The 23,730-nt window shown below is 59.9% G+C and overlaps 1 protein-coding gene across 1 annotated transcript; it reads left to right on the top strand.

Moving 5' to 3' along the window:
* The first annotated feature begins 383 nt into the window (after positions 1-383).
* LOC135891527 (transitional endoplasmic reticulum ATPase-like) lies at positions 384-22,696 on the top strand. The gene is made up of 18 exons (XM_065419077.1): positions 384-423; positions 1,619-1,730; positions 3,680-3,852; positions 6,213-6,355; positions 6,584-6,714; positions 7,080-7,211; positions 7,814-7,916; positions 8,491-8,624; positions 11,195-11,330; positions 12,128-12,240; positions 12,770-12,934; positions 13,021-13,143; positions 13,384-13,596; positions 14,131-14,309; positions 15,485-15,614; positions 20,583-20,741; positions 21,015-21,166; positions 21,685-22,696. Exons 1-18 carry the CDS (start codon positions 404-406, stop codon positions 21,803-21,805), a joined length of 2,439 nt encoding a protein of 812 aa, XP_065275149.1. The 5' UTR covers positions 384-403; the 3' UTR covers positions 21,806-22,696.
* The last annotated feature ends 1,034 nt before the right edge of the window (positions 22,697-23,730 follow it).

Genomic DNA, 23,730 nt, shown 5'->3' with positions numbered 1-23,730 from the left:
CTCTCCCCCCAAACGTCCCCCCCACACAACACCCTCTCCAAAAACCCCACACATCTCCCCCAACCCCGCCCCACCACTTCCCGTGTCCCCAAGCACCCGCCCACACCACACCCCCTTCCCCAGGCCAAACACCCCCCTCCTTCAGCTCTGGGATTCCCCAGGCCAAACACCCCCCCCCCCACCAAAAACCCCTCCAAACCACCCCTCCACCAACCCCCACAAGCCCCCCCCCCAAGTGTCACTGGTCACCCCCCCCCCCGATCTCTGCCGCTCCCCGGGTGTCCGTGGGGGGCGCTGGCCGGGCGGGGCGGGGCCGAGCTCCAGCCGGGGCGGTCCGGGGCCGGGCGGGCGGAGGCAGCAGCGGGCGCTGCGGCACGGCCCGGGCGGGTGTAGCGCAGCCGAGATGCCGGGCCCGGGCGGGGAGTAAGTGGGGGCGCTCGAGGGGCTCCACCCCCCGGGGCGGGGGGCAGCGGGGGGGCTCCTGCAACCCCCCCCTCCCAGCTGGGAGGAGGCTCAGCCGGGGGGAGGGGCGGGAAAAGTTTGGATCTGAACTTGCGGGGGGTGGGGGGGGAGGTGCCTGTCCCCAAGAGGGGAGGCTGGGGGGGCTCTGGCGCGGGGGGGGGGACCCCGGGTTTGTTGTGGTGGTGGGGGGCCGGGGGCGGCTGGGGTCTATAACGGGCGATGATCCCACGCCGCGGGGTATTTATAGGGGCGGCTCTTGGCACCGGCTGGGGTGAAACACGATCCCCTCCCCCACGCACGCGCCCGGGACTGGCACAGAGTCAGCCTGGCAGAGGGCAGCCCCGCCCCCAGGGCCCCCCCGGGGGGGCAGTTTACAATTTCCTAGGCGCCCCCCCCGCGGTGCGGGACACACACAATTGCTGGGTCCGTTCCGGGCCCGAACCCGGGGCCCGCCTGTGCCGAGAGGCCAGGCCGGAGCTGGCAGCCGGAGCTGGTGTTTTACCCTGTGTGTGTCCGACTCCTCCCCCCTCATCTGCTGCTGTGACTCCCAACTCCTGGGGGCCTGGCTGAGAACCACCCCCCCCTTCCCAAGCCCCGGGGGCCTGGCTGCAGGTCCCTCCCCCAGACACCCTAAGGCCTGTCTGTAACCCCCCCCCCCCCCCCCCCGACCAGACAGCAAGTGTGAAAAATCGGGACGGGGGGGGGGAAAGTGGGGGGTAATAGGCTTCTATATTAGAAAAAGCCTCAAATATCGGGACTGTCCCTATAAAATCGGTACATCTGGTCACCCTACCCCCCCCCCCACACACTCTCCTGTGCCTGTCTGTGACCCCCCCCCCAAACCCCAGGTCCAGCTACGATTGTCTCTCTGCTCCCCCTTCAAAATTCAAAGTGCTTTAGTTTTCCTCGTGTCCCCTTGGCCCCCCCCCAAAGTTGGGCCCCCAGACCCCGCTCAGCTCTGGGATTCCCCAGGCCAGGCATGCTAGGGAGGGTTGGGGTCTGAAGGCCCCTCTAAGATTGACATCCTCCCCCACCTCCAAGGAGTCCCGGCTCCCAGGCCCTGCATCTCCTGCTCTCCCCTGTCTGAAGGGCCCGTGCCGGGCTGGCTCTGTTCCCTTTGGGGAGGGAGACCCTCTGACCCCTCTCCCCTCTGCAGCCCCAAAGGGGAGGATTACTCTACGGCCATCCTGCGCCAGAAGCGTCGGCCCAACCGGCTCCTTGTGGATGATGCGGTGAATGAGGACAACAGCATTGTCAGCCTGTCACAGGTACGGCTCCCGTGCCGCATGGGGACTCGTGCCCCAGCCAGCTGCCTGGCCCACCAGGAACCGTAGCCCCTTCCCCCGCAGGGACCCCCTACCCCATGGGGATCCCATGCCCCAGTGCCCAGGCAGCCACCTGGCCCGCCCGGAACCGAGCCTCTTCCACCGCTGTGAGGCAGGCGGCCTAGCAGGCTGAGACTGCGCAGAGGGGTTGGCTGGGGGTGGTTGGGGGACACACACAGACTTTGCTCTGTAGCTGAGCTGAGGCCCCTGGGAGCTCCCTGCTGCATTCCAGGACACTCACAGCAGGGATTGAACCTGAATTCCCCTGCTCCTAAAGCGCCTGCCCTCTGAGCTTTGGGAGAATCCCCTGCTGCTAGCAATACAGGGGCTAGGACCCATAGCTAGACAGGCTGGGTTCTCGTCAGGAGAGTCTGAAGGTAACACATGTGTACACACCTCTATGCATGTGTATACATACTCACATGCCATCTACATACATGCACACCCACCCACACACCGTCTACATACACCCCCATGTGCATCATGTACCCCCCAATGCGCACACACGCACATCATGTGCACACACTCATTATTCAAACACTGCACATGCATAAACCATGCACGCACACACACCTCCACATACCCCAGGCGTATACACACACCACACACCTCCATGCGTACTACCCCATCCACCCATGCATTTGCATACACACACCATGCAATCTCACATAGGTACCATGCAGACATACACCACACACACAGAGCCCCAACACACCCTATGCATATGCACACACAATGAACATACACTGTGCACACATAATGCACCTACGTGCTTCAAGGACACACACCGTGCAGTCTCACATATGCACCATGCACATTGTTACTCCTGGGGGAATACTGCGTCACTGCACGTGTGCATAATTCATGTCCTCCGCAGATTTCTTTGCTTCCCTGCAAAAAATGACTTCTGATGGGAGAGCAAAGGGAAGCTACAAGAGCAGTCACACACCCCTCCCCAGCAGCACAGGCAGGTCGGTTCAGGCGCCTGGAGCAGCCAATAGAGACGTAAATCACCACTGGGGGTGTGTGAAGGGGTGAGCAGTCGTGGGTGAGAGAGAGAGAGACACTCTGTCCCTCTCCCTCGCTACTGCAGCACACTCGGCATGGAGAGACAGGGCGTCAGGGAATGTCTGAGGAGGTAGGCGTGGCGCAGGCGATCCCCTCAGGCAGAGCAGGAGTAGCAGCTTGCCTGCTTAGTGAATTGTTCCCATTGTCTTTGTGAATTCCCCCTGGAGTATAAAACAGGTGTTATAAGTTTTAAGGCTCCTTTACATGGCCAGAGTGGTATAAATGACAGTCTGGCCTTATAAATGCTTATTGTGCTTTAGTGATTAGAACTGGTCTAAATTTTTGGACTGAAAACATTTCTTATCAAAATGTGCTCCATGACCTGTTTGCTACTGACCTTTCTGGAGATGGTCAGCAGCCAATACAAATTGTGAGTTTGATTCCCCAGCCCTCACTTGCTCTTCAGTTACCTATGATGTAACACTGAGCATATGGCCACACCTATTTGTTGACTAATAACTAGAAATAAAGGGTCAAACCTAGCTACATTACTATTAGGCAAGGGGATTTGGGGATTTCCTCCAATGCTCCCCACTCCCATTCTCCATCCATTGTATTGTAGTTTAAATAAATTACCTACATAGTTGAAACCAGCCTGATTATATTGCGTTATTTTGACAAATAAAATATGCAGAATTTTAAAATATCGTGCGCAGAATTTTTAATTTGTTGGTGCAGCATTCCCGCAGGAGTAGCACATGTACCATGCACATACCCCTCGACACACCGTTTGCATATGGACACACCATGCACCCCACACACTCTGCAAATGCCCCCCCCCCCCCATGCCCCGTGTGGTCCGTCACGGCCCGTCTCCGTTGCAGACCAAAATGGAGGAGCTGCACTTGTTCCGGGGTGACACGGTGCTGCTGAAGGGCAAGAAGCGCCGGGAGACGGTCTGCATCGTCCTCACCGACGACTCCTGCCACAGCGAGAAGATCCGCATGAACCGCGTCACCCGCAACAACCTCCGCTTGCGCTTGGGTGATGTGGTGAGGTGAGTGCCGGGGGGGCCCCTCCCCACCAGCTCTGCAGCTAAGCAGGGGCTGGCCTGCTCAGGGTGCGGATGGCAGACTGCAATAGGGAAACCCCGGGGTGCTGCAGGGAGCGCCCTTCTGTGACGCTGCTCAGGGTTGGGTGGCACCTCGCTACCACCTGCCCTTAGCAGGAGGAAACCATGGCTGTGCCTGCTGGGGGTCAGCTCCCCAACTCCCCCAGTCCCGGGCAACACCGTCACTCCCTTCTCAGCCTACACAGGCCCCGCTGTCCCTCTGCGGGTGAGCTGTTACTACTCAAGAAAGGGATCTTGGCGTCACCGTGGATAAGTCTCTGAAAACATCCGCTCAATGTGCAGCGGCAGTCAACAAAGCAAACAGAATGTTAGGAACCGTTACGAAAGGGATAGTAAGAGAGGAAATATCACAATGCCACTCTATAAATCCATGGTACGCCCACACCTTGAATACTGGGTGCAGCTCTGGTTGCCCCGTCTAAAAAAAAAAAAAAGAGAAAGGTACAGATGAGTGCGACAAAAATAATTAAGGGAATGGAACAGTTTCCATAAGAAAGGAGATTTAAAAGACTGGGACTGTTCATCTTAGAAAAGAGACAACTAAGAGGGGATGTGATAGAGGTGTACAAAATCAGGAGTGGTGCGGAGAAAGGGAACAGGGAAGTGTTATTTATGATCTCTTCACATAACACAAGAACTAGGGGCCACCCCATGAAATCAATAGGCATCAGGTTTAAAACAATGGCTCTCAACCTTTCCAGACTACTGTACCCCTTTCAAGGAGTCTGAGTTGTCTTGTGTACTCCAAGTTTCACCTCACTTAAAAACTAGTTGCTTACAAAATCAGACATAAAAATACAAAAGTGTCACAGCCACACTGTTACTGAAAAATGGCTGACTTTCTCATTTTTACCATATAATTATAAAATAAATCAATTGGAATATAAATATTGTATTTACATTTCAGTGTACAGTACATAGAGCAGTATCAACAAGTAAATTTGTCTGTATAAAATTGTAGTTTGTACTGACTTCGCTAGTGCTTTTTATGTAGCCTGATGTAAAACTAGGCAGATATCTAGATGAGTTGACGTACCCCCTGGAAGACCCATGCGTGCCCCCAGGGGAACGTGTACCCCTGGTTGAGAACCACTGGGTTAAAACGAAGAAAAGGAAGTACTTCTTCACACAACGCACAGCCAACCTGTGCCGCTCGTTGCCGGGGCTGTTGTGAAGGCCTAAAGTATAACTCGGTTAAAAAAAGAATTAGGTAAGTTCCTGGAGGATAGGTCCAGCCATGGCTATTAGCCAAGATGGTCAGGGACACAGCCCCATGCTCTGGGTGGCCCTAAGCCTCTGACTGCGAGAAGCTGGGACTGGACGATGGGATGGATCACTTGCCTATTGCCCTGTTCTGTTTATTCCCTCTGGGGCACCTGGCATTCCACTGTCGGAAGACAGGACACTGAGCTAGATGGACCTTTGGTCTGATCCAGTCTGGCCTTTCTGATGTTGTTAATACACAATGACCAGCCCGAGAGAGGTGTGTCCACTTCCCCTTTCCTGAACAGAGCCTGCCGGGGACACGTTGCCTCCTTGGCGCTGCCTTTAACTTCAAGGCTTTAAGATCATAATTTCCAGTGTAGATGCATCAATCCGGAATATTATCCATGCCCATATTTTGCAGTGTCTCTGAGGGCCAGTGGGGTATTCACACACAATAGAGCCCTCACATGCCATGCTTGGATGAATCATTGTATGGAGGGGGGGGGGCTCAGTAGGGGGTAGTCTCCCCAGCAGTCAGCACCAGGGGGTGCTGTGCTGCAGGGAGTGGGGGCTCAGTAGGGGGCGCTGTGCTGCAGGGGGCGGGGGCTCAGTAAGGGGCGCTGTGCTGCAGGGGGCGGGGGCTCAGTAAGGGGCGCTGTGCTGCAGGGGGCGGGGGCTCAGTAGGGGGCGCTGTGCTGCAGGGGGCGGGGGCTCAGTGGGGGGCGCTGTGCTGCAGGGAGTGGGGGCTCAGTAGGGGGCGCTGTGCTGCAGGGGGCGGGGGCTCAGTGGGGAGCGCTTGCTGCAGGGGGCGGGGGCTCAGTGGGGGGCGCTGTGCTGCAGGGGGCGGGGGCTCAGTGGGGGGCGCTGTGCTGCAGGGAGCGGGGGCTCAGTGGGGAGCGCTTGCTGCAGGGGGCGGGGGCTCAGTGGGGGGCGCTGTGCTGCAGGGGGCGGGGGCTCAGTGGGGGGCGCTGTGCTGCAGGGGGCGGGGGCTCAGTGGGGGGCGCTCTCCCCTGGCGGTCTGCGCTGCGGGGGAGGTGCTGTGCTGCAGGTGCCAGGCTGAGCCGGGGTCTGTCCTGCAGCATCCAGGCCTGCCCGGACGTGAAGTACGGGAAGCGGATCCACGTGCTGCCCATTGACGACACCATCGTCGGCCTGACCGGGAACCTCTTTGACGTGTACCTGAAGCCCTACTTTCTGGAGGCCTATCGGCCTGTGCACAAAGGTGAGCCGGGGTCAAGGGGAGCCCTCAGACTGACCCCCCCCCCCCTTCCTGGGATGATGGTGTGGGGGGCACTGCGGGGCTGGCTGTCTTGTCTCTGTTAGGGGAGGCGCCCAGCCTGGAGCAGGTTGGGTGGGGCTGTCCCCCAACGGGGGGTGCTCCCGCCAGGTGTGGGTTGGACTCCCCGCCTCCCCCCAGCCGGCTCGGTAACGACGTCCCCTCCCCCACCAGGTGACATCTTCCTGGTGCGCGGTGGGATGCGGGCCGTGGAGTTCAAGGTGGTGGAAGTGGATCCGAGCCCCCACTGCATTGTGGCCCCCGACACCGTCATCCACTGCGAGGGTGAGCCCATCAAGAGAGAGGTGGGTGTGGCCGCCCCCCCTGGGCCCTTCTGCGAGTGCCCCAGAGACTGCTGGATCCTGGGGGGAGGGGGAAGCAGGGCCCATGGTGCTGGATCTAGGTGGGGGGCAGGGCCCATGGTGCTGGATCCTGGGCAGGGGCGGGAGCAGGGCCCACGGTGCTGGATCTGTGGGGAGGTGGAACAGGGCCCACGGTGCTGGATCCTGGGGGAGCAGGGTGGGTCGGGGCTGGGTCCCAGCGGGGTGGGGGCAGCGTGACTGTCTGTGGGGATCAGAGGGGGAGGGAGTCGGTGCTGGTCCCAGTGTGGCTGCCAGGGTTTTGGGGGGCCGGCTTGGCCACACCGTGACCCTGCCCATCACCCGTGCAGGACGAGGAGGAGAGCCTGAACGACGTGGGCTACGACGACATCGGGGGCTGCCGGAAGCAGATGGCTCAGATCAAGGAGATGGTGGAGCTGCCCCTGCGCCACCCAGGGCTCTTCAAAGCCATCGGTGTCAAGGTACCGTGAGCCCAGCAGGGCAGGGCCACCTCATCCAATCCCACAGCCGGGCAGATCTCACTGCTAGGGCATCCCTGCATAAACAGCCCTGCGCTCCTCCCCAGAGGCAGCTGCATCTCCGTGCTGGGCAAGGGATCCCTGTATAATCAGCCCCAGCACTCCACCCTTGGAGCTGCTTCCGCCCCCCCTCAGAGCAATGGGGTTAGGCTCTCTGCAGACTCAGGCAGCGGCGCTGTCCCCGTCACACCCTCTGTCACATTTTCTACCTTTTCCTCCCAACCATGAGGGCTGGCAACACACTTCTTAGTGGAAGCTGCAATCCTGACGTCGCCCAGGACCCCATTTGCTGGGTCCCCAGACACGGGCCTCAGTCTGGCCTGGGGTGTCCCCAGAGCCATCTGGAGGGTCCCCCTCCCTCTGCACCCCAAGACAGGACCATTTCAGCCTCGATTAACACCGCAGTCACCTCCCCCCACACCCCTCCTGATGGGACACTGGGTCTGGGGGCGTCCGCCTGCATGTCACACGCCTGCCCGGGGAGACTGCATTGGGCACTTTTCCCATCGGGCGCCTCTTGCCAACCGGGTCTGTTCCCTCCTCAGCCGCCCCGAGGCATCCTGCTGTACGGCCCCCCCGGCACCGGGAAAACGCTGGTGGCCCGAGCTGTGGCCAACGAAACAGGAGCCTTCTTCTTCCTCATCAATGGTGAGAGACGCCAAGCGGAGGGGGGGAAGGGGGGGGCCCGTCCGTCCGTCCGTCCCCACAAGTCTGGCTGTCCTTCCATGTGTCCGTCCGTCCCCACTTGTCCGTTCGTCTGTCTGTCCCCACACGTGCCTGTCCGTCTGTCTGTCCCCACGCACTCCCCTCTTGCTCATCTCTGGCATTTCTCATGCACCTCTCGCTGTGGTCTCCAGCTGCCCTCCCTCTGGGCTGCCCACCCCGCAGCACCCACCCTCCCTCCTGGTGCTCTGCCAGGAATGGGCTGGGTGCCCTCAGTTTTTTCCCTTCGCCCTGGCGCTCTCCCATGCTGGCGTGGTGATGCTGCCTGGTGCAGAGTCGGGCAGCTGGCATAGAGGCCCCATTGTGCCCTGGGGTTTTCATGGCTTCCTGACCCCTTGCTGGGGATTCCCTTCTGCCCTGAAGCATGCGAGTGGCTAGCCCCTGCCATGGCCCTGGAGGCTGGCATCACTCCCTGTATGAACAGCCCTGCGCCCCACCCCAGCTGCATCTCAGTGCCAGGCAAGGGAGCCCTTCATAAAGAGCCCCTGCCCCCTCCCAGGTCCAGAGATCATGAGCAAGCTGGCGGGCGAGTCAGAGAGCAACCTGCGCAAAGCCTTTGAGGAGGCTGAGAAGAACGCGCCGGCCATCATCTTCATCGATGAGCTGGACGCCATTGCCCCCAAGAGGGAGAAGGTGAGATGGGGCGGGGGATCCCAGTATAAACAGCCCTCGCGCCCCACCCCAGAGGCAGCTGCATCTCAGCATCAGGGAGGGATCCCAGTATAAACAGCCCTCGCGCCCCACCCCAGCGGCAGCTGCATCTCAGCACTGGGTGAGGGATCATATGTGAACAATCTAACCCATCAGGGTTAAAGTTGATGGAGGAATAGTCAATGTTATTGTCACGGCTCCACAGGCCTGGTGCTCTCGCACGGCTCTGGGACAGTCCCTGGGAGGACTCCTTCAGTGCGTCAGCCCCCTTAGGGTCACACTCTCTCACTGGGGTCGGCGCCTCGTCTTCCCCACCTCCTGGGACCGAACCTCCGAGCCGTCAGCACCCCGGGGTCACGCCACGACGAGTCCACCTGGATTGGCTCCCCGGGGGAGACTTGCACCCCCAGAGGGAGCAATGCAACCCCCATTTCCTGACTCTGGAGTGACTGTCAGCCAGCGGTGTGTAACAGCAGGGTTTATTAGGGAACACAGCTTAGAAAGTCTTTAGTTAACATGAAAATGGAAAGTTACAGCAAAGTCCATTTGGGTCGGGCCCCAGCCCAGAGCCCTCTTGACTCCTCTGTAGTCCCCATCCAGAAACTTCTGCTTCCAGCAGCCCCCACTTACCCACCTCACCTGGCCCCTCCTCCATCCTTTGTCCTTGTTCCCGGGCAAACATTGTCACCTGGCTTCCTCCTTAGCCCGTTGTTCTCCCGCTGGTCCAACCTGGCTGACTTCCTGCAGAGGGGCGGGTCATCCATGGTTATTAGTCGCTAGGTACCAAATGTCCGGGCAATTGGAGTGAACATTGTTTTCTGGGACCATCCGTGGGCGTGGGGCCAGCCGCAGACAGCCAGGCGTCAGTCACACCTGTATCTCTGGGTCTCTGCAACCTTTTCCCCGACCTAGTTATCCATATAGCTCATGGGAGAAACTAAGGCACACACAAGACTCATCCAAAATATTGTGAAAAATTCCCACTCTGTCACAGTAATATTTCAGTCGGGCTTTTGACACAGTCCCACGTGACATTTTCATACGCAAAGTAGGGAAATGTGGTCTAGATACAAATACTATAAGGTGGGTGCACAACTTGTTCAAAGATACTCAAAGAGTACTTATCAATGGTTTGCTGTCAGAGTGGGTCTAGTGGGTCCCACAGGGGTCAGTCCTGGGTCTGGTTCTAGTCAATATTTTCATTAATTATTTGGATAACGGAGTGCAGAGTGTGCTGATAAAATCTGCGTCTGACGCCAGGTTGGGAGGGGCTGGAGGCCAGGATTGGAATTCAAAATGACCTTGACAAATTGGAGAATTGGCCGGAAATCAGCAAGATGAAATTCAGTAAAGACAAGTACAAAGTACTTCACTCAGGAAGGAAAAATCGAATGCACAACCAGAAAACGGGGAATACCTGGCTAGGCAGTCGAAGTGCTGGAAAGGAGCTGGGGTTATAGCGGATCACAAATCGAATACGAGTCAACAGTGTGATGCGGCTGTGAAAAAGGCTGATCTCATTCTGGGGTGTATTAACAGGAGTGTCGTATGTAAGACACAGGAGGTGACTGTCCCACTCTGCTTGGCACTGGGGAGGCCTCAGCTGGAGTCCCGTGTCCAGTTCTGGGCACCGCGCTTTAGGGAAGATGTGGACACGTTGCAGAGAGGCCAGAGGAGAGCACCAAACATGATCAAAGGTTTAGCAAACCGGATCTGTGAGGAAAGGTTCAAACCTGGGCATGTTTAGCCTGAGAAAAGACGACTGAGGGGGACCTGAGGACAGTCTTCAAACATGTGAAGGGCTGTTACAAAGAGGACAGGGATCAGTTGTTCTCCATGTCCCCGGGGGATAGTACGAGAGGCAATGGGCTTAATCTGCAGCAGGGAGATTTTGGTTGGATATTAGGCAAAACTTTCTAACTCCAAGGGGAGTTCGGCTCTGGAACAGGCGACCAAGGGCGGTTGTGGAATCCCCGTTATTGGAGGTTTGTAAGAACAGTTTGGACCAACTCCTGTCAGGGACAGGCTGGGGTTACGGGGGCTGGACCTGGTGACCTCTTGAGGCCCCTTCCTGCCCGACATCTCTAGGATTCTGTGATCATTGATAATAAAGAGGGGCCGTGTCGTGGCTGTTGGAAGCCCCAGGACACACGCACACGCGTGTGCGCACACACACACACCTGGCCCTGGCTGGCTGGTGTTTCTCGCCGTCTTGCTCTGATGCCAGCTGCCTTGATTTCCTGCTTTGGCCGGGCAAGGGGGGTTGGTATGGGATGGAGCGAGCCCACCCCTGGCAGGGGTTCGGGCCTATGGGATTTTACAGCGCCAGATCCTCCTGCTCCATCTAGGAGGTGAGGCCAGCAGCTCCCAATCGGAGTGAGAAGAGCAGGGAGTCCCCCCCCAGCCGGGCACCAGGGGGCGCTGTGCTGCTGGGCAATCCATGTGTCCATGGCTCAGCCTGGCCCAGAGCTGGCTGAGCAGCACAGAAGTCCCAGGGGCCCCGGTCACTGGTGCTGCGAGTCTCCCCGTTCTCAGCCCCTCCCCCGTTGCAGACACACGGCGAGGTAGAGCGCAGGATCGTGTCCCAGCTGCTGACGCTCATGGACGGCCTGAAGCAGCGCTCCCATGTCATCGTCATGGCCGCCACCAACCGGCCCAACAGTGTCGACCCCGCCCTGCGCAGGTTTGGTAGGTGCCCGGATGTGGGGCTGCATCGGGGGCATGGGGACCCCACCCAGGGCCCTCATTCTGGGGGGCAAGTAAATCCCAGACTGAAAGCCCTGGCTTCCCATCTTCCCCGTGCTGCTGCACTAGCTGGGGATAGAACTCAGGAGTCCTGGCTCCCAGCCCCCCTGCTCTGACCACTAGACCCCACTCCCCTCCCAGAGCTGGGGATCAAACCCAGGAGTCCTGGCTCCCAGCCCCTCCTGCTCTGACCACTAGACCCCACTCCCCTCCCAGAGCTGGGGATCGAACCCAGGAGTCCTGGCTCCCAGCCCCTCCTGCTCTAACCCACTAGACCCCACTCCCCTCCCAGAGCTGGGGATCGAACCCAGGAGTCCTGGCTCCCAGCCCCTCCTGCTCTGACCACTAGACCCCACTCCCCTCCCAGAGCTGGGGATCGAACCCAGGAGTCCTGGCTCCCAGCCCCCTTGCTCTGACCACTAGACCCCACTCCCCTCCCAGAGCTGGGGATCGAACCCAGGAGTCCTGGCTCCCAGCCCCCCTGCTCTGACCACTAGACCCCACTCCCCTACCAGAGCTGGGGATCGAACCCAGGAGTCCTGGCTCCCAGCCCCTCCTGCTCTGACCACTAGACCCCACTCCCCTCCCAGAGCTGGGGATCGAACCCAGGAGTCCTGGCTCCCAGCCCCCCTGCTCTGATTGCTAGCCCCCAGCCCCTGCTCCTGGGGCATGGTGGTTCCACACGCCGTGTATGTTTGCGAGGGGCTGGGCTGAGACCCCCCCCCCTCCTCCTTCCCCAGGGCGCTTTGACCGCGAGATCGACATCGGGATCCCGGACGCGGTCGGGCGGCTGGAGATCCTGCAGATCCACACCAAGAACATGAAGCTGGCCGAGGACGTGGATCTGGAGCGGGTGAGAGGGTGGGGCTGGGTGGGGCGGGGGGAGGGAGAGCTGGGGGGTTGTGTAAATAGGTGTGGGGGGGGCAGGAGTCTGTATAGATGGGGGGAGGGTCATGTGTGCTTGGGTAGAGGGTGTGGCAGGGGAGCTGTGACCCCTCCCCATAGCTCCATCCCCAACTAGTTCCTCCCCGCTATGGTCCCATCCCCTGGCTGGCCCCTCCCCACAGCCCACTGCTTTGTGCCCCCATTCCCTGGCTGCCCCCTCCCTGTGCCCCCGTTCCCTGGCTGCCCCCTCCCTGTGCCCCCGTTCCCTGGCTGCCCCCTGTGGCCCTGTTCCCTGTGCCCCCATTCCCTGGCTGCCCCCCGGGCCCTATTCCTTGACTGGCCCCGTTCCCTGGCTATGCCCCCTTCCCGCCCGTGGCCCCGTTCCTGCCCTCCCGCCCCGTGGCCCTGTCCCTGGCTATCCCCCACCCCATGGCCCCGTTCTCTGCCCTGTTCTCCCCCCCCCCCGTGGCCCTGTGTCAGGCGCCCTGTGGCTGCAGGTGGCCAGAGAGACGCACGGGCACGTGGGCGCGGACCTGGCGGCGCTGTGCTCCGAGGCGGCGCTCCAGGCCATCCGCAAGAAGATGAACATCATCGACCTGGAGGACGACACCATCGACGCCGACATCCTCGACGCCATGGCCGTCACCATGGACGACTTCCAGGTAACCTGGCGACCCCTCCCCTGGGCCCCGCCCCTCCTCTCCAGGCCACACCCCTCATGCTCTTCCCCTCCCCCCCTCCCGCACAGTGGGCTCTCAGCCAGAGCAACCCGTCGGCGCTGCGGGAGACGGTGGTGGAGGTGCCCCAGGTCTGCTGGGAAGACATCGGGGGGCTGCAGGAGGTGAAGCGAGAGCTGCAGGAGCTGGTGCAGGTGAGTGGGGGCTGCACTCGCCTTGCCCAGGCTAAGCAGGGATCCGCCCGTTTGGGGTTTGGATGGGACTCTCCCTACTCAATGCCAGCCCCAATGCCCCATTGCGGTGCTAGGGGGCACTGTGCTGCAGGGGGCGGGGGCGGGGCTCCGCGGGGGCACCTCCATGGTGCAGTGAAGGGAGGGGGCGGTGCCGGCTTTCTGGGCCCCCCCATCCCTGACCCCCAGCTGTCTCCCCTCCAGTTCCCGGTGGAGTACCCGGACAAGTTCCTGAAGTTCGGCATGACGCCGTCCCGGGGCGTGCTGTTCTACGGGCCGCCCGGCTGCGGCAAGACCCTGCTGGCCAAGGCCATCGCCAACGAGTGCCAGGCCAACTTCATCTCCATCAAGGGCCCCGAGCTGCTCACCATGTGGTTCGGGGAGTCCGAGGCCAACGTGCGCGACGTCTTTGACAAGGTGCGTGGGGCGTGGAGCGCCGGCCCGGCTGGGCCTTGGGGTTCCCCCTCCCCTCCCCTGGGCCTTGGGGTCCCCCCCCACTCAGCCAGGCCTCAGGGCTCCCTGCCACCTGCCTGGCCGGGCCTCAGGGTGCTGGGGCATGGGGGGGCCTCTCTACTGCTCCTACCCATGAGCCCTGGCTGCAGGGTCTGTGTCGCCCCCTCAGCCTGCTGTGCTCGCCAGTTGTGGAGGTGATGCCTGCACAGCCAAAGGGGTGCAGGTTTGGGGGGATTCCTGCTAATTGGGGGAGGGGAGTTGCATGGTGCCCCAGCCTGACCCAGCAGCAGGGGAGCCCCTGTCATAGCACTGCTGTCACCAGCGAGTACCCCCAACCCAGCCCCGGGGTTCCCCCCTCCCCAGTGCATTCTGTCCCCCTCCAGGTGTCCCCCACCAGGCCCGCCCCGCCCTCTCTTCCCACTCGGGCTCCTGCACACCCTGTTCTTTTCCCCCTCGGGGGCTCCCCCCCATGCCCCACTCTCTCCCCCTGCGCCCCAGGCTCGCCAGGCCGCCCCCTGCATCCTGTTCTTCGACGAGCTGGACTCCATTGCCAAGGCGCGGGGCGGCGGCGCGGGGGACGGCGGGGGGGCAGCCGACCGCGTCATCAACCAGATCCTGACCGAGATGGACGGCATGACCAACAAGAAAACCGTCTTCATCATCGGGGCCACCAACAGGTGAGACCCCCCCCCTTCCCTCCCCAGGACACCCTGCTCCCCAGGCCTGGCCCGAGGGGGGCGGTGTCTCAGCTAGCAGCTGCTGGGATCAGGACACGCCCCTCTGCGCCGCCCTGCTGTGTGCTCCTCCACCGTGGGAGACCTGGCCATGGGGAGGGGGCTGAGGAGCCCCCCCCATCTATATGAGCTTGGGAGAGGCACCCTGGGGGCAGGGGTGGGGCAAGGTCCCTGAGATGAAGGGGGCAGGGTCCGTGTGGTTGGGGAGGCTTCCTTGGGGTGGACAGGGTCCCTGGGGGCAGGAGATGGGCAGGGCCCTTTGGGGCAGGGGGTGAGCAGGCTCCGCGGGGGTGGGGGAGGTTCCTGGGGGCAGAGGGGTAGGACAAGCTCCGTGGGGACAGGGGAGGGTCCCTTGTGGGGGACAGGGTTCCTGGGGACAGAGGGTGAGCAGGCTCCATGGGGGTGGGGGAGGGTCTCTGGGGGCAGGAGATGGGCAGGGCCCTTTGGGGCAGAGGGTAAGCAGGCTCTGTGGGGGTGGGGGAGGTTCGGGGGGGGGCAGGGCAGGCTTCGTGGGGGTGGGGGAGGTTCCCTGGGGGCAGGGGGGTAGGGCAAGTTCCGTGGGGACAGGGGAGGTCCCTTGTGGGGGATGGGGTTCCTGGGGGCGGGGGGGGGGGCAGGGCAGGCTCCTTGGGGACAGGGGAGGGTCTCTTGCAGGGGACGGGGTCCCTGGGGACAGAGGGTGAGCAGGCTCTGTGGGCGCAGGGGAGGTTCCCTGGGGGCAGGGGGGTAGGACAAGCTCCGTGGGGGTAGGGGAGGGTCCTTGTGGGGGACGGGGTTCCTGGGGGCAGGGGGTGAGCAGGCTCTGTGAGGGCAGGGGAGGTTCCCTGGGGGCAGGGGGGTAGGACAAGCTCCGTGGGGGTAGAGGAGGGTCCCTTGTGTGGGACGGGGTTCCTGGGGTTTGGCTCCTTTTCTTCGCAGTCCAGTTTCCCTGGAGAAGCTTTGCGCAACCCTAGTCCCCGTGCTCCCCAGGGCTGCTCCGGGGCCGAGGGATGCCAGCAGCGGGGGTGGGTGTATGTGGGAGCTGCCCCCTCTCTGGAGGCGCCCCAGGATGCCCCCTGGGGTGGGTGCCGGGCAGGGGCTGAGGCTGTCTCTCCTTGTCGCCTCCCCCACATCCCCAGGCCAGACATCATCGACCCAGCCATCCTGCGCCCCGGGCGGCTGGACCAGCTCATCTACATCCCGCTGCCTGACGACACCTCCCGCGCGGCAATCCTGAGCGCCAACCTGCGCAAGTCGCCCGTGGCCCGGGTGAGTGAGCACGCCCGCCCCGCCTGCCATCCCACCCCAGGCTTCGCTGCACCTCCTCCCGCAACCGCACGGCTCTCTGGTCTCGTAGAGCCGCAGCTTTGCCAACTCTCAGCATTGGATCCTGAGACTTGTGATCGTTTGTTCCCTAAATCCCCAGCTCCCGGACTCACGGGAGTACAGGGGAACCTCGGCTTTCACGTTCACAAAGAAATCGTTTTCCAGCTCCTGTGGCTGCAGAGAGGAGCTGGAAAATGTGAGCCCAGGAGGCAAAGGAAGAGAACCCAGCTTGCATTGTTCAGTTTTTAAATCTTGTGATTTTTAGGTTGGTCTCATAGAATATCAGGGTTGGAAGGGACCTCAGGAGGTCATCTAGTCCAACCCCCTGCTCAAAGCAGGACCAATCCCCAACTAAATCATCCCAGCCAGGGCTTTGTGAAGCCTGACCTTAAAAACCTCTAAGGAAGGAGATTCCACCACCTCCCTAGGTAACTCATTCCAGTGCTTCACCACCCTCCTAGTGAAAAAGTTTTTCCTAATATCCAACCTAAACCTCCCCCACTGCAACTTGAGACCATTACTCCTTGTTCTGTCATTTGCTACCACTGAGAACAGTCTAGATCCATCCTCTTTGGAACCCCCTTTCAGGTAGTTGAAAGCAGCTATCGAATCCCACCTCATTCTTCTCTTCTGTAGACTAAACAATCCCAGTTCCCTCAGCCTCTCCTCATAAGTCATGTGCTCCAGCCCCCTAATCATTTTTGTTGCCCTCCCCTGGACTCCTTCCAATTTTTCCACATCCTTCTTGTAGTGTGGGGCCCAAAACTGGACACAGTACTCCAGCTGAGGCCTCACCAATGTCGAATAGAGGGGAAGGATCACGTCCCTCGATCTGCTGGCAATGCCCCTACTTATACAGCCCAAAATGCCATTAGCCTTCTTGGCAACAAGGGCACACTGTTGACTCATATCCAGCTTCTCGTCCACTGTGACTCCTAGGTCCTTTTCTGTAGAACTGCTGCCTAGCCATTCGGTCCCTAGTCTGTAGTAGTGCATGGGATTCTTCCGTCCTAAGTGCAGGACTCTGCACTTGTCTTTGTTGAACCTCGTCAGATTTCTTTTGGCCCAATCCTCTAATTTGTCTAGGTCCCTCTGTATCCTATCGCTACCCTCCAGCGTATCTACCACTCCTCCTAGTTTAGTATCATCTGCAAACTTGCTGAGAGTGCAGTCCACGCCATCCTCCAGATCATTAATGAAGATATTGAACAAAACCGGCCCCAGGACCGACCCTTGGGGCACTCCGCTTGATACCGGCTGCCAACTAGACATGGAGCCATTGATCACTAGCCTTTGAGCCTGATGATCTAGCCAGCTTTCTATCCACCTTATAGTCCATTCATCCAGCCCATACTTCTTTAACTTGCCAGCAAGAATACTGTGGGAGACTGTATCAAAAGCTTTGCTAAAGTCAAGGAATAACACGTCCACTGCTTTCCCCTCATCCACAGAGCCAGTTATCTCCTCATAGAATGCAATTAGGTTAGTCAGGCATGACTTGCCCTTGGTGAATCCATGCTGACTGTTCCTGATCACTTTCCTCTCCTCTAAGTGCTTCAGAATTGATTCCTTGAGGACCCGCTCCATGATTTTTCCAGGGACTGAGGTGAGGCTGACTGGCCTGTAGTTCCCCAGATCCTCCTTCCCTTTTTTAAAGATGGGCGCTACATTAGCCTTTTTCCAGTCATCCAGGACCTCCCCGATCGCCATGAGTTTTCAAAGATAATGGCCAATGGCTCTGCAATCACATCCGCCAACTCCTTTAGCACCCTCGGATGCAGCGCATCTGGCCCCATGGACTTGTGCTCGTCCAGTTTTTCTAAATATCCCGAACCACTTCTTTCTCCACAGAGGGCTGGTCACCTCCTTCCCATACTGTGCTGCCCAGTGCAGTAGTCTGGGAGCTGACCTTGTTTGTGAAGACAGAGGCAAAAAAAAGCATTGAGTACATTAGCTTTTTCCACATCCTCTGTCACTAGGTTGCCTCCCCAATTCAGTAAGGGGCCACACTTTGCCTGACCTTCTTCTTGTTGCTAACATACCTGAAGAAACCCTTCTTGTTACTCTTAAGTAAGAAGGGTTGCTAGCTGCAACTCCAAGTGTGATTTGGCCTTCCTGATTTCACTCCTGCATGCCTGAGCAATATTTTTATACTCCTCCCTGGTCATTTGTCCAAGCTTCCACTTCTTGTAAGCTTCTTTTTTGTGTTTAAGATCAGCAAGGATTTCACTGTTTAGCCAAGCTGGTCGCCTGCCATATTTACTATTCTTTCTGCACGTCGGGATGATTTGCTCCTGCAACCTCAATAAGGATTCTTTAAAATAGAGCCAGCTCTCCTGGACTCCTTTCCCCTTCATGTTATTCTCCCAGGGGATCCTGCTCATCAGTTCCCTGGGGGAGTCGAAGTCTGCTTTTCTGAAGTGCAGCATCCGTATTCTGCTGCTCTCCTTTCTTCCTTGTGTCAGGATCCTGAACTCGACCATCTCATGGTCACTGCCTCCCAGGTTCCCATCCACTTTTGCTTCCCCTACTAATTCTTCCCTGTTTGTGAGCAGCAGGTCAAGAAGAGCTCTGCCCCTAGTTGGTTCCTCCAGCACTTGCACCAGGAAATTGTCCCCTACACTTTCCAAAAACTTCCTGGATTGTCTGTGCACCGCTGTATTGCTCTCCCAGCAGATATCGGGGTGATTGAAGTCCCCCATGAGAACCAGGGCCTGCGATCCAGCAACTTCTGTTAGTTGCCGGAAGAAAGCCTCGTCCACCTCATCCCCCTGGTCTGGTGGTCTGTAGCAGACTCCCACCACGACATCCCCCTTGTTGCTCACACTTCTAAACGTAATCCAGAGACTCTCAGGTTTTTCTGCAGTTTCATACCGGAGCTCTGAGCAGTCATACACCTCTCTTACATACAACGCAACTCCCCCACCTTTTCTGCCCTGCCTGTCCTTCCTGAACAGTTTATATCCATCCATGACAGTACTCCAGTCATGTGAGTTATCCCACCAAGTCTGTTATTCCAATCGCATCATAGTTCCCTGACTGTGCCAGGACTTCCAGTTCTCCCTGCTTGTTTCCCAGGCTTCTTGCGTTTGTGTATAGGCACTTAAGATAGCTTGCTGATCGTCCCGCTTTCTCAGTCTGAGACAGGAGTCCTCCCCTCTTGCACTCTCCTGCTCGTGCTTCCTCCCAGTATCCCATTTCCCCACTTACCTCAGGGCTTTGGTCTCCTTCCCCCGGTGAACCTAGTTTAAAGCCCTCCTCACTAGGTTAGCCAGCCTGCTTGTGAAGATGCTCTTCCCTCTCTTCGTTAGGTGGAGCCCATCTCTGCCTAGCACTCCTCCTTCTTGGAACACCATCCCATGGTCAAAGAATCCAAAGCCTTCTCTCCGACACCACCTGCGTAGCCAATCGTTGACTTCCACGATTCAACAGTCTCTACCTGAGCCTTTTCCTTCCTCATGATTTTTTCCCCAGGCCTGACGCGTGGGGTTTCCACGCTTGGGGTCGGCAACACTGGAACGGCTTCCTAAACCCACCCTGTGGGGAAATTGGCACACTCTGTGTGTGCCCATGGGAAGAATGTGTTTGTGGGGGGTGTATGTATGTGTCCACCCCAAGGCAGATCCTGTCTGTGTGTCCCCCCACCTGACCCCAAGACAGTTTTTGTGAGTGCGCGCACCCGTCCCTACCCCAAAGCAGCTCCCGTGTGTGTGTGTGTGTGTGTGTGTGTCTCTGGCCCAAGGCAACTCCCATGTGTGTCCCTGGGCACACAGAAGTGGAACTGCTCACCCAGAGGCTATAGGCGAAATCCTGCTCAGAGTTAGGCCGGTGTCAGTCCAGTCTAAACGTGTTAGGGCTGGTGAGGTGGCTCCAGATTCCCATGTTCCTGGGAGCAGCGTCTGGCCCTTCCAGTCCTAGCCAGGGATATCATTTGCTGGTGGGCAAGGCCCCCCCCCCCCCCCCCCACCTCCATGGACAATTTCTAAGAACATGGGAAAAAAATCTTTCATTTGTATCTAAATGGTTCCATGGAATTTTTTTTTTTCCAGCAGAAATTCGAAAACTGAAGGATTTCAGCCAAAACCAAAATATTTGCATTCTGAAGTCTGCCGTGGTGCTTCATGGGAGTTGTAGTTCAGGAGCCTCATGAAACCTTTTGCCTCTCTAGGCTGGGCTCCCTGGTCAGACTACACCTCCTATGATGCACCATGGTCTCCCTTCTTGGCAAGAGGAAGTGGTCCATCATAGGAGATAGGGTGACCAGATGTCCCGATTTTATGGGGACAGTCCCGATTTTGGGGTCTTTTTCTTATATAGGTTCCTATTACCCCCCCATCCCCATCCCGATTTTTCACATTTACTGTCTAGTCACCCTAATAGGCGATGTCATTGGCCAGGAAGTCTGGTCTATAGAATGGGGACGTGAAACAACTGAACTACATTCCCCATGATGCACCATGGTTTCCACCCTTGGTGAGAGTGGTGGTGCATCATAGGAGGCCATGGGCATGGTGCATCATGGGAGATGTAGTCTGCCCAGGAAGTCTGGTCCATAGAGGAGAATGGGGACATGATGCAACCCAACTACACCTCTCATGAGACAAGGGGGTGACATTTCAGAATCAAAATATTTCTGTTTTTTTTTTATGAAGAACCCAAATTTTCTGTGGGAAATGGACGCTCTTGATGGGAAAAATGGTTTTGTCCAAAATCTGATTGTCAGAAAAGGGTTTAGATGGAAGGTTTTGATCAGCCTCATGCTCATCCCAGGAATGACTGCCTTGCCCCCCTTATCCCCCCTCCAGCCCCTGACTAGCTGTGTCTCTCCCACCCCCCTGGAATGTGCCCCCCCCCAGTGGGCTCTGTGTCTCCCTCCCAGCCCCTGAGTATGTTTCTCTTCCCTCCCACCAGGATGTGGACCTGAACTACCTGGCCAAGATCACCCACGGGTTCTCGGGCGCTGACCTCACTGAGATCTGCCAGCGCGCCTGCAAGCTCGCCATCCGCGAGGCCATCGAGATGGAGATCAAGATGGAGCGGGAACGCCAGAGCCACCCGGATGCCGTCATGGTATGGGGGGGACCCCATGCGGCAAGGGGGCAAACCCCTCCCTGCTGCAAGGCGCTGGGGGGTTTGAACCCCCAGCTCCCTGACAGTGAGCTACCCCCTCGCTGGGAGGGTCCCCGGAGCCTTGGCTCTTGCCCCCTGTGGCGCCCCCATCAGGCCAGTGAGAGGGGAGCAGGCCAATCGCATGGCCTTTGTTTGCTGTGGGAGGCCCAGCCCTGGGTTGGCTGATCAGGGCCAGGCCGGGCATGACCATGTTGTCCCCACCCCCCTGGGCAGGACGACGACTACGACCCGGTGCCCGAGATCCGGCGGGATCACTTCGAGGAGGCCATGCGCTTCGCCCGCCGCTCCGTCAGCGACAACGACATCCGCAAGTACGAGATGTTCGCCCAGACGCTGCAGCAGAGCCGCGGCTTCGGCAACTTCAGGTAGGGGGCAGATCCCCCGGCGTCGTTCTCGGCCCCAGGATCCCCCCAGCCCTTCCCTCACCCCCCTGGGATCTCCCCCCAGCCCTGCCCTTGGCCCCCTGGGATCCCCCCCAGCCCTGCCCTCAGCCCTATGATCTACCTGCCTGCCCTCACCCCCCTGGGATCCCCTCACCCCCCTGCGATCCCTCCAGCCCTGCCCTCATCTCGAATCTGCCCCACCTCCAGCCTGACTCCCACCCTCCCCAGGACTACCCCAGCTTCAGTCTCAGCCCTTTGGCCTAGTTGTCACCCTCAGCCTCTGGATCCTCTGCCCGGTCTCCCCCTGCCCCGCTAGGCCCCCTTTCCCCCCCCTCCCCCCAGTGTCACGCTCAACCCTGGGAAGAACGGCCCGCCCGTGGCCAGCACAAGGGGACCCCAGGGCGGGTGGCTGCACCGGACGACACTTCCACCTGCCTGTGACAAGGGCGGGGTTCCCTTCCCCCACATCGCAATGAGCCAGCCCTGCTCTCTCCCCACAGGTTCCCAGCTGGGAAGCAGAGCGGGGACGGAGGGGCCGACGGCGCAGGTGGCTCCCGGGAGGGCGACAACAGCCGGGGCAGCCTCTTCCAGGAGGAGGGGGACGATGACCTCTACAACTGATGGGCGGGATCACTGGTCCCACCCCCTGCCCCAAAGCATCAGCTCCGCCCCTTGTGCCAGACAGCCCCGCCCCTCGCACCAGGGCATCTTGTACCGAAGCCTCAGGTCTGCCCCTTGCACCAGAAAGCTCTGCCTTCCCAGCCAGACAGGTCCGCCCCCTGCATCAAAGAGCTCCGCCCCCCCGCACCAGAGAGCGCTTCCCAAGCAGGCAGCCCGGCTCCCGTGCCAGCTGCGATTCCCCGCATGCCCCAGTTGCTCTTGGTTGTGTTCTTTTGTGTGGTAACAAACCCAGGTGTCCCAGCCCCCGCCCCCAGATCACGGGACCCCGGCGTCCTGTGGACTCCCGTGACTGTGGAGAAAGACCCCCACCTCTGTGTCCCTCACAACAGCCTCCCACTCGGGATTACAGCTCCGCCCAGCCATGTGCCTCCTCCTGCCGGCAGCCGCCCCCAGGCCTGGACGTATCCTGCGGGCTGTGACACTGAGTGCGCCAGCCCCCGGGGAGAGACGCCCCCCAGCCAGGTTGGTGCTGTCTTAGCGCCAGCTTTGTTGTTCTGCCTTTCGGCTCAGTGGCCCGGGAGTGTGGGGAGGGAAGAGCATCACGCCCCGTAAGCCCCACCCCTGACACTGGGGGGAAGCAAGAGGATCTGGACCCTGGGTTGCCCTGGCACCTGGGCACCATCCTGCCTCTGATGGCAGCCAGACCCTACCCAGCACCTCGCCCCCCTCCCCCAGAGCTGGCGACAAGCGCAAGGGCCGAAGGGCCCTAGTTTGGGGTGAGAGGATGTGGGACGTCCCAGATCCCCCCTGCAGGAGCTAGCCGCATGCGTGTGCCCATCGGGGTCTGTAAAGGCTGGACACTAGTAAAGATCTGGATTGTGGGGGCTGTGTCAGCCGGGGGCTCTGCCTGAGTCAGGCGCCGTGACGGAGTTGGTCCCACACGCAGGAAAAGGGCGGAGGCAAGGAACAGGACATGGGGCCTTTCCCCTCCAGGGGGCGCCGGCTCTGATCCAGCCCCAGGGCAGGGGACTGGCTGGCTGGGGGCGGCAGCTGCAGGGGTAGTGGCCAAGCATTAGAGCCATCTACTGAGCTGGTTGGAGGCTGCAGCGTGGGCTGAGTTTGCTGGGCCTCAGCCCAGTTCCCACTAGCTCTGCGGGGTGGCGGTGGAGTTGGGGCTCCCCTCTCCCCTAGGGTGGGGGCCCCTCCCCGGCAGGGGTGGGGGCGGGGGGATTCAGGCTCCAGCTGTGAAGGGGGGAGACAGGGACTCGCAGACAAACCAAACCCCAGGCACCAGAGCCATCGGTAAAAGCTCTTTATTGTACAGAGCCCCTAGCGCTGCCCTGCAGACGGCCCCATGGCATGCTGGGAAATGAACACCCAGCTGGGGGCCAGCATCCCCCCGCCCCGGCTTTCCCTGTGGCCATTGGGGGCTCACTCCTGGTCCCGTCCAGCCCCCCCCCCCCCCCCCCATGTCCTGGAGCTCTGCAGATGTTGGCTGGCCCCAGGCAAGGCCTAGGGGAGTGGAGCTGGGGGGCTGGTGGAAGAATGGGGGTGGGGTGGGGGCATCTCCCCAGCCATCCTGGGAATGGCACCTGGGGAAGGGAACAGAGCCCCTCCCAGGTACCTTTACCTCCACCCCCACGTCCAACCTGTCCCCTGGCTTGAGAGCACGATACACAGCCGCATGGAGACGCAGCCACCTCTGGCTGGAGGGTGCAGGGGCTCTTCATACAGGAAACCCTTGCCCGGCACTGGGATGCAGTCACCTCTGGGGCGGGACAGGGCAGCTTTCTAACAGCCCCATCCCAGCACTGCCCACGCCAGGCCAGGAAGTGAAGGCGAATCCCCTCCAGGGGGCTGAGGGAGGCAGAATGGATTTGGCCAGGGGAGCAGGTGGGCCCTGCTAGACTGGTGACATTGTGGCC

Source organism: Emys orbicularis, chromosome 19, assembly GCF_028017835.1.
Source record: "Emys orbicularis isolate rEmyOrb1 chromosome 19, rEmyOrb1.hap1, whole genome shotgun sequence".
In the NCBI taxonomy this organism is placed as follows: Eukaryota; Metazoa; Chordata; order Testudines; family Emydidae; genus Emys; species Emys orbicularis.
The sequence above is the reverse complement of the archived record's forward strand: the minus strand, read 5'-3'. Positions and strand labels throughout refer to the sequence as shown.